The 11,213-nt window shown below is 38.6% G+C and overlaps 1 protein-coding gene across 4 annotated transcripts in view; it reads right to left on the reverse strand.

Annotated features, from left to right (window-relative positions):
• ebf1b (EBF transcription factor 1b) overlaps positions 1-2,826 on the reverse strand; it is a 112,152-nt gene extending 109,326 nt beyond the window's left edge. For all 4 annotated transcript variants that reach the window (XM_072662469.1, XM_072662467.1, XM_072662468.1 and 1 more), the window contains exons 1-3: positions 2,123-2,826; positions 1,336-1,492; positions 576-639 (exon numbers count right to left, since the gene is read on the reverse strand). In XM_072662469.1, the coding sequence (XP_072518570.1) occupies positions 576-639; positions 1,336-1,492; positions 2,123-2,256 (355 nt within the window). In that variant the 5' untranslated portion in view covers positions 2,257-2,826. The remainder of the gene's footprint in view (positions 1-575; positions 640-1,335; positions 1,493-2,122) is intronic.
• Positions 2,827-11,213: the final 8,387 nt, after the last annotated feature.

The raw sequence follows: 11,213 nt of genomic DNA on the forward strand, positions 1-11,213 counted from the left end.
TCCATAAAATTACCACACGTTGAAACACACTGCGTGTCGCACTCAATGCTCCATTTCGACGCGTTAAAATCGTGTTACAGAAGTATACCGGTCATGTAGGGCCTGTAGCAAATAAAGCTAAATTTAGCCCATTTCTGATTAGTCTCTCAGGAGCAGTGTGGAGACCAATAATAGCTAGATGTGTTAAACAAATACGCTAATCGATTTAAAATCATTTAAACAAAAAGCGAGTTATGAATACTAAAATGATCATTCAGATAATTTTGCACAGAGCCTAGTGGAGCTTTATAAGACTGTTAACGCACTGGAATTGCTTCAATACAGCGTTTAACGTTGATAAGTCAATCATGAGTTCAGCGTAATTGTTTACAGACCAGCCACTTAAACGATGCTAATCGCTGTTTTAAATGACTAAATGAAACGCCAATCTTCGTGTAAGAGATTATCTGACAACCTGCTTTCCGGAGCTGTTTCTATGTATTTCTTAATGTATTTTCCTTAGTTGAGAGCTAAATGCGATTGTGGTGAGGAAGTTTGTGCGTGAAGTCAAAGAACAGGCCTGAACGCTGCCCTACCGTTACTGTAGAGGAGCTGCAGTCTGTAATGTATTCCATTGTTGGTCTTTTCTCCAGTGGTCTCCTGGGCGGAAAAACAGCGGAGCAAAAGCGCATCAGAACACAGCAGTCATGAAAATAACACCCCTTTGAAAAGCGAAGACATCGCAGTGTTTGCAGAGTTAAACAGTAAACGCACTTAATGTGAAGTAAAAAGAGCCAAAGAATGATTTTATTCTCTCAGTCACTTCGTTATGCCTTAAGCGGAAACAGTAATTACTGACATTCACTGTTAAGCGTTTCCTAATATTACTGAGCAAAAATGCAAATTATTTCTTCTTCTTCTTTCTCAAAAAAATAATTTTGCCAATTTTATCCAACAATTCTGCTTCACCTTAATAACTATAATTAACGTCAATGCTGTGAATGAAGTAAACCAACTACAACTTGCGACATTACATGTAAGAACCTAAATGACCTGCAAAGTGAAATGTATAGAAATTGAATTAAAAGTAAGTACAAGAGAGTTTTGTGCAGCAATTTTATTTTTAAAATGTTGTACTAAATCTAAGCTGACGTTAAAAGTACACACTGTAGTTAACGATGCACTAAATAATTACACAGGCAAGAACAATCCTTTATAAAAAAAAAAACATGCATAAATATGTGCATAAATGATTTCCGTTTAAATTGTTCTCCACAGTCATTTACAGATTACTTTATGGCTAAAACATGATTTTGTAATGTGTAAGAACGGGAAGAGGAAGGGCTCTGAACCAACCTTTTCTTTCTCCACGAATCCAATGAACGAGGTCCTCTCGATCTCTACCGGCTGACCCTGTCGGTCGTAAAGCGCCAGAACGAAGTGGAAGAAGTTGGATTTGCGCAAGTTGGAGGGCGGCTGCTTCTCAAAGTGCGCTCGAGCCAGAGCAAGCCCGCTGCGGACACACACACACAGTGCAAGGGAAGTGGACCGGGGCCGGGGTTACAGGAAGAAATGTGTACTTTATGAAAATGTATTATCTAAATAAACTGTTTGGAATTTACGCTTAAAGAGCAACAGGAATGAATACAATACAAAATAATAATAATAGCAGTATTTTAAAGTACAATAACAGTAACAACATCCTAAATAAAAAATATTAATAGCAACAGTGCCATAATAATAGCAATACTGATATTGTTTATTATGGTTTATTATTAATATTGTTGTTGTTGTTATTATTAATAATAATTGTTATTATTATAATATCAACGATGTCATATTATTAATAATATTATTTTGTTCATCTTGACATTGTTGTTGCAGTCATTGTAGTTCTTAACTCTATTCAACAATAATGCAGTTAGTCTATTTGTTATTATTAGTAGTAATTTTGCTATTACAAAACTAAATGTTATTATTGTTGAATGTAAAAATGTGTTATTAGTAGTAATACTGGCTAAGAGTACAGTGGTGAGCTACAGAGTTAGTTACAGCCCTGTGTAGTGCAAAGCACAGGGCAGATCTCCCTCTGCGTGTGTGCGACAGAAAGAGAATTGTTGGTGTGTGTCTGTGTGCGAGTTACCTCTGTGCGGCGGTGCTCGCGTCCAGCACTCCGGCGCCCTGCATCCAGGACCTCACCGCCGCCGCGTTCATGCCGAGCGGCTCCTCTTTTAACACGCTCGCACTCCGCTGTACGCTCTCCTGAACGGCGAACATGAAAGCACGCTCTCCACTTCACTTGCACACACACGCAGGCGCGCGGGCACGCACACACACAGACGCACGTGCCCCAGTCAGTGCGCGCGTGCTCTCGGGCGTCCCGGGTTACCGCGTGGATCGAGAGAGAAGGAGACAGAGAGAGGGCTGAAAAAACGAGGCAACAAGTCCACAAACAGCGAGGTCCAAATCCAAGTGTCACCAGGACGACCGGCGTAGATTTTCGAGGAAACTGCAAACGAAACCCTGGAGCGTCTGGAGCTTTAGAGCCGGAGCGAGTTTTTCTCTCCTTTCTCTCGTGTTTAGTTAAGGGAATATAGATGCTCACAGTCCGCGCTGCTATCAAACGTCGTCGTCATCATCCTCCGAGAAGTTTTTACCTCTTCGCTTCCCTTCCCTCCTGCTTGCCCTCCACAGATCCTTCTCTGTACAACAAGGCAGGAGAAACGAAGTGATACAGAAATGAAAAACCGAAAGGGGGGCTCCCTGATCGCGGCAGATTCCGAGTCGCCCCTCCGGTTAAAAATGAAGTGATTTGTGTCCCTTCCCTAAGGATTCCACTCTGACTGTCTCTGCGAGCCAAACATGAGCACACTAACCCCAAAGGCTGGAGGGCGGGACCGTGGGGCAGGAACCGCTAGTCCACGCCCACAGATAAATCCCGACGATTCACAACGCTGAACGCCTAATTACACATTCAAGCCCCTCCCTTTCACGCAGCTCTGAGGTAGAAGTCTGTCAGAAGTGGCCACGCGCCGGAGAAGGAGACTGCCGAGGTGCGTGGTAGCACTGAAACCCACCGCCTGTTTACCTTCACTTCAGTGATTCACTGCTTCAGTGATAAATGGAGTTAAGGAGGTAAAAGACTGAAAAGGGAGTTTTTTAAAACACTGTTGTGTTTATCCTCCTCTCTGGCTGCTTGTCGCTTCACATAACGGTCAGGTTTTACTACGGTGGTCAGGCTCACAGTCGTGCTTTGAGTAGATGAGTGACACATACAAAAAGTGTAGTTCTTTCTCGATGTCTCAATTTCACTGCTGATTATCCATAAACTGGATAGGCTTCTATGAATGGATTTGTTTTTACCTCAAACCTGGAGCCCAACAGTCATAACTAAGGCATTAAACACACCACACAGATCAAGAAAATATACTGCTGTACTGGGGTTTACAGTTACCCACTTAGCTTATTTTCTATTATACACAAGTAACTTACTCACTAACAAGAGGTTATTTTAATATTGTATTATTATTTTATGTCTACGAACTGGAAGATAGTGTAGCACTGTTGAAAACGTTTCACAGGACCCTGAGATTTGAGCCTGGACATTTATTGCAGCAGCACATTATTTATAATATTTTACAGCATAAAGCATTGAAGAGGTTACAGTGGCAGCAGGCATTACAGATTCGGAGCCATTGCAGTCGACATCATAGAAATAAATTATGAAATGAATTAAAGAATACACAAGAAACGCTCTCGTGGTTTATTATGTAAGTGCAACATAAATAAAGGGGTTGTTGTTAGACAATACGTTTAAATGCATCAATGACCTGTTTAGATTTGGCTAAAATGACTAAGCCTGAATGAAATCTCCAATTAAGATGGCCACAATGAAAACGTAAATGATGTCCTGGTCATCAAATATGAAGCACTGTTTCGCTGACTTTCGGGGAGACTGACCATTAGTGACCAGAAGAGACCTCGACATATGAGCAACATTTGCGTATTAATATGCAAATATTTTATAGCCTCTATTTAGCATTCAATATGCTGCTCAGACTGTTTTTGTCAAACACCTTATTCAGTTTGTCTCTAGTTTACGGAGAACTTACATTTATGTTGTTGATGATGTCATACACGCGCACAAAGTCCACGCGAGGCTTCTCTCTCTCACACACACACGAGCCCACTTAGACGGGAAGCGTCATTCATGCAGCTAGCTGTAGCTGTTCAGTGTTCACAGGCCCCGATCCTAGCTCCACTGACTTTCACACTCTGAGGAAGACTACAAAACGACCACAGTCCCGTTAGCACAGCAAGCTACATGTTAGAAGGGGGGAGTACAGACCCCCAAAACTTTAAAATATTAACACCATCTTAAATGACAAGCAGAGCGCTTAATGCGATGCTCGCGATAGGCTTTAACAATAATCTGCTAATGTGCTTTACTCCTTTGTGCTAAGGGGGGGTTTGGGAAACAAACTCCCAGAACAGTAACTTTCTGAGCGAACAGCGCAAAAAGGGCAAGATAACAGCACATTATATATTACAAAGTAAATACACTCAACAGGGGGAGAAGGTGAAATCAAGCATTACACACTTAAAAAGGCGGGTTCTTGTGAGTTTTTATTTATTTATTTTTTTGGAGGATAATAGTTAAATTTAGATACAGATGCTTTTGACAGCTTAAATCCTTAATCACCATAAACGAGTACCTGCTGTACATGGTTCTTTAAATCTTCTTTTTAAAATTCCGTAAAAAAACGGTTCTATACAGCACCAAAAATTCCACTATTGCTTTCACAGCACTATTTAGAGCTGTCGGTCCAAATATGATGATGACACACATTTGTCATAATAAAAGGCTAATAATAAAACACATAACAATAATAATAATAATCATAATAATAATAATGATGATAATAATAAAACAATACACGTAACAATAATACGTATTGTTATTGTGTTATTATTATTATTATTATTATTATTATTATATGTTTATTTGAATCCATTATTATTTTATGATAATTTCTTTTAAGCGAACAAATCGTCTAGAAAAGGCATATTTTAAAACGCCACTCAACCGGAAGTCCAGTATTTTACATTCCTCCGTTTGCCTGCGTTGTCTGTCGTGAAACTTCCGCATGTAAAGCTCTAAGACATAAGCTAAGACTAAATAAATGATTAAAAATCTTGTTTGTGCTGATCAATCATGTTGTGAGCAACAGCAATAAAGACTAACCGACAGTATGCTTTAGTGTAATTTGGTCAGTACTAACCGCACTAACAGAATCATTAACTGTTCATAAATTGATTCACAGCTGGATTTTTCAGTATGTGGTAAAATTATACAAATACGACCTCCCTTAAGTATTTCCACTGATTGCGCTCTCTCTTATTCGATGTGTTGAAGAATAAACAATAAAATAATCTGACTACAACTTGACGCTGTTTTCCTATTTCTTAAATAATAAAACCCTCACTGTGACTGGTGAGAAATTTGGAGATTTTGCGACGCAGCGTGATGGTGATTGGACGCGCACAAGCGAAGCTGTTAGAAAATCCAATGTCGCCATCGTGTGTCAAGAACGTGAAATGACATTCAGTCACTTTTCTATTTGAGCCAGAGCGCACCACGTATTTTTGGGCGGGCACTGCAGCTATTACAGGTGCAAAACACTGCAGTAAGGTGCAAAATACTGTAGTAAGGTTTAATTATGATTTTGAAGACAGTCAGAAGACAGCTGTTAGTAGCAAATTCTCAAGGGACTATCTGTGTGTCGTAAGAGAAATCGAGATTCATTAGACAAGGGCACGTTTTTCCAGTCTTTCACTGTCCAGTTGACGTGAGCCTGTGCCCACTGCAGCCTCAGCTTTGTGTTCTTGGCTGACAGAAACTGAACCTGACATGGTCTTTGGGCATTGTAGCCCATTCACCTTAAGGTTCAACAGTTGAAATACATACACACAATATAAATACTCAAACCAGCCTGCAATGTGTTTCTATTAAAGTCCTTGGCAAGTGTATATTTTTAGATGGCTAGGATTGACAGCAAACAAGTCTTGTCCCAATTCTGGCCTCACTTATAAGATGTAGAAATGTTGGTTATCTATACTTTACTGGAGTAATTATTTTTCAGCTGACTTTTTACATCTACTCACATTGTCACGCAATTATCTGTACTTTCTACTCCTTACATTTAAAAAATAGCCCCGCTACTCTTTTTTTATTGCGACTTCTACCATTCTAGCACCCTATTGGTTTGTAAGCAAACCATCGCACCTGCACATGACATGTTGCACTCCAGCAAGGACACAGCAGACGAATGTAGCCTAGTATGAAGATTTTTTTTGAGGAGATAGGGTAGTGCACTATAGGCCCCTCTGGCGTGGCCTAAACTTTTGGCATTTGTTTCCTTACATTACTTTTACTTTTATATTTTTGTATTTTTAAAACCAGTACTCTTGTTTAAGTAAAAAGTTTCTATAGAAGTCTTTTTAATAATGAATGTCAATACTTTTGACATCTTTGTCAGTAGTACACATAGATGGTGCTTTGATATATTTCATATTTCTAAAATGCATTCATTTTCAATGGGCATATATGCAGCTGAAACAGGAAGCCTAGTGCATCCCAGCATTTTTCAACATTAACATTTTAATATAACATTACAGTCATTATAGGCTTTTAGAAAAATGTTTTTTGGGGAGCTGGGGTAGTGTACTATGTCGTGGCCTAAGCTTTTGGCTTTTACACTTTTACTTGAGTAAAAAGCTTAAGTTGATACTTAACTTCTATCAAAGTTTTTTAAACCTTACCTTACTACCTTACCTTACTGAAAGTACATACTTTTGACATCTTTGTCACTTATAAATGACAACAGGCTGCAGTTGGACCAGTTTTGGCACAAAATAGAAATGCAGCACATTTTAAAGGGGTAGGTTGTATGTGAACATTATGCCATGATAAACCTTAAATGTGGCTCCTTCCACTGACCCACAAACTGTGCCATATGTGGGCCAGAATGATCAGTTTTATGGATAGTCTATTTTTTTGTCTGATTAACTGTGCTTTGTATTTTTAACATTTAAAAGTCACCAGATTATTCTGGATTACAATTTAAGATTTTCAAATATAATATCTAATAAAATATGAACTGAATTTAAGTAGCTACTATTGGCCAGACTGAGTCAGGTGGCCTAGGCAGAAAGCTTGAGAAAAAGAGTCCAAACACACAATGTCACAACATCAAGCTATAGCTGTGCAATCATCTTAACTAATCCAACACCTCCAGTAAAGTCCAGTAATATTACTGAACCGTGTGATTTCACATGCTCCTTTCACATTCTATGCAGCTTCTGTAACTCTTGTCAAATGCACGTGTGCCATGATGAAGTGCTTAAAGCGCAATTCATCTTCACTGCAGTAAAGATAACACAATCCACCTTTGCATTTTGACTAGCTATGGATATGTGCTGAGTGGACAATTAAGCACTTCCGAAAGTTGCTCTGGATAAGAGCATCTGCTGCATATCATGCATGTAAATGTAACCAACTGTGAATATGAACAGGATTTGTCTGGTTTGTGTGAATGCAGGATGGTGTTTACTCTTGTTCCCTCAAAGCACTGCAGTACAATTGTTGTTGTCACATTGATGTGCAGGCTAGTTTTTAGCTCATGTAATAAAAGAGCACTGTGATCTGTTTTATTAGCGTTTTGCAATAGAAGTAAATATAACATAAAGTAGCAAATGTAAGCTTTGTTTTTCATTCCACCACAACTGGTGCACTATGTAAGCTGGAATATGAAATTCCAATGAAAAACAAATAAGAAGCTAACCAACTGAATTAGAAAACACCTGTAGGGTTACTTTATTGGATTTTGCTGATACATCCACAGATACATCTTTTTTTTTGCTGGAGCTGATTAAGAGCTGAAAGCTTGGGCAATGGCAGAAAGCAAAATATGTAACAAATGTATTGGAATGTGGAGAGGCTGAGAAGTTATTTGAGTTGAGAGAAGTAATTAAGATTTTTTTTTGTTTAAATTGAAAGCAGTAGTTTTTCGGACTGAAGAGATAAAAATATGTTAATATATGGTTTCAGTTTGCTGGTACAGCCATCCCTGCAATGTCTAATATATTCAGTCTAATAACAGAGTGGTCTGGTTGATTTTTTAGGGAGTCTTTTCATCACATGCACCACCTCTGCGACAAAGTCCTCCTAAAACCCGGATAAACACTGGCTAGACTTTTGAAAGGAGGCAAGAGCTCTTTGACTTGAAAGGATTAAAAGTGATGCTGAGTTGGCTTTTTTCATGTTGAGCAGGCAGCCTTTCTTGCTGTGGGTTTGTAATGTAATGTACCTGCGTTACAGCGCAGTAAAGTATAGTTGTATTGCCACAACCTGTATAGCAAATTACCCGGTTAGCTTGCTAATACTGTTTTGTTTATTTCTAATACCTCTGTTGTGTGAATAAACATAGCTAGTCACTATTTTCAGACAAAAAAGTGATCAAGTGCCATCCTCACTGTCGTTTTATGAACAACCTATATGTCCACCTAAATAGATACCTGACTGAGAGGGTCCTCTATATAGCTACTGGGCGCATGCTAACCAGCTTGTTTTGGATGTAAGTGCTCTCTTCATTGTGAAAGTATTTTATGGTAAGTGAACACATGGCAATTTATTATTGATTTATTATTGAAGTTCAGAATGTTTTTACTTTCAACTAAAATGTCACTATTGTGGATATGTTTTTTAATGGTTTAAAACTTTAAAACAGATAACAATAATAAATAACTAAATAAATAAATAAATATTATTTAGATAAGAATGACATAGTATGTGTCATTTGTCATTTGTGAATATGGGCAGAAAATGCTAGAAATCAGTGCCTCCTTATCTAACTGCTCTGTTGTGCTCATCTGTGTTTACCGGTCGCGTTCTTTGAGCTGTAACACTGTGCTGAGGACACAAACAGGAGGAGGGAAGAATGGCTAAATACAAAGCATAGTACATCTAGTGGCAGAAATGATCACATAGTGCTCCTTTAAACTTCATTTCACTTTATTTTCCTTTGACACTGCAGCCTGTGGCTGTGTTTTGCCATTGCTTTAGAAATGTATTTAAACACAGAGCAGTTGTAATATATGTCTTCCAATAAACCACTGAAGTTGTGTCATCATTTTGTATTTAGCACCATTTTGTTGCCCATATTTGGAAGACTGCGTTTAAGCTGGATTTTAAATGGCAGAAATTAATGGGGGGGTTTCAAAAATCGCCTCTATCACATTCTTTGGGAAGTAAATATGTTCATGCCCTATACATTTTGGTCTGTGTACAGTTTTCTCCTGTCTAACACTAGATCCTCTGCATTAAGAGGTTGTTTAAGAATCAGAGGCAGGCTACAGCGGTCATATCACTTTGTGGTTTGTCATCCTCATTGAAAGATGACCACAAAAGCATTAAAGGAGGACATTTTGTCCGGTCATGTTGAGCAGTACAGCCTGCGTGCAAGTCAACTTGCAGGGCTGTTCAAAGCAAGAAAAGAAGGGAAAGTGTTTCAGTGAGTATTAAATAAAGCATTGTAATAACTGCATCGTAACCCACATTACTCCCCTGGTAAAAATCCAGCTTCTGCTGGTAACTGGTTCAAGATGATTTAAGCTGGTCATTGATGGTTTAAAGTGGGTGCAAAGCTGCTCATCCAGGCAAAAACACTGGTAAGCAAGCTGGTTGAGCTTCTTTCTTGACCAGCACGACAAAGGTGGTCTATTAGTGTGACCAAGGTGGTTGACCAGTTGGATCAAGCTGGTCATGTTGATGGACTAGTGTGGTAAACAACTGCTTCTCAAACTTGGTAATACCACTCGACCACCACACTGGCAAAGCGTGTTGGTTTGTGCAGATGCCAGTCTAAGGACGTCAATTCAGTGTGCATTAGCATTAGCCTACATGTACCAACATTCATTTTTAGATTCACTCAGGATTCAGTGATGTATAGGAAAATGTTCAGAAAACAAAACGTATAGGGTCATAAACATATTTATTTACCACAAAATGTGATGGAGTCTATTCCATCCTTTCTCGAGGTTAGACCCGGAGTGCCAAATACTGGCATAACTAGGACTACAGAATGATGCCTGACTTTAGTGGTTCATTTTGTTTGAACAGAGCTATCATCACAATTTTAAATGATGAACATTATTACACATTACACTGCCACACAGACACTTTGTACCTGCCGTGTGTGCAAAGCCTTACACACTTTGTAAAAAGCCAGGGTCAGCCATGCTGCAGCGCCCCTGCAACAGAGAAGGCTAGCTGTCTTGCTTAATCGCCCAAAAGTGGAAGTTTAGTAGACCTAGATATTCAACCCACAACCCTGTGGACAGTAACAAAGAGCTTTAACCACTGAGACACCACTGGCTCATCTTTGGCTGTTTGGCCTTCTTCCCCTCATCGAATAGAGTGTGTAAAGTATACTGCATGATGCAGTAAAAGATAAAATATGATGTTCTACACCCTTTAACTTATTTTTTGTTGAAGGAAATATTCAGCGATTAAATAGATTTACTCTAAAATGCATGAGATTGTAATTAAACAGGGGGCATATTTGCGCTCTTGTTTTCTAGATGTTTGAATGTAGATTATATTCCATTTCTATTAAATTGATGAAAATGACTTTAGACAGTAGTTTTATACAGATGTTTTTGCTAGATGCATTTGAACATTTTTGATTATATTCTAATTCTATTTTATCACAGTGACTGATCCGTAATAAATAATTAATAATAAATAAATTCATGCCTAGAATAACTCTAACTTGGCATGTCAACTAGCTGGTTGACTTGTGCATCCAATTTCTGGATGATTGCTAAAACAACTAAAGATTGCTAAACAAAGCTCCAGTAACACAATTTTACCAATAAATATTTTACACAAATGTATTGCATAGCGTAAAAGGGTTAAGACAATTAGACAGCTTGGTATATGGTCATTGGACATATTCAGGAATGATGTAGAGAGCCTACTGATTTTGATTGCCCATTATATAATGACAGCACTCAGGCTTACCTGTGCCTACTTGCCTGCTGTGAATCTGAGGAGAAATAAAGACCAATTAAACCAACAAGCCAACAACACTTTCAAGCCAACACTTTCTGATCTGCAAATTAAGTAAAAGTTATCAATAGAACATTTGGAATTTGCCAGAAGGTTTTATACT

The sequence above is a fragment of the Salminus brasiliensis genome, chromosome 18, assembly GCF_030463535.1.
Source record: "Salminus brasiliensis chromosome 18, fSalBra1.hap2, whole genome shotgun sequence".
NCBI classification, from domain to species: Eukaryota; Metazoa; Chordata; class Actinopteri; order Characiformes; family Bryconidae; genus Salminus; species Salminus brasiliensis.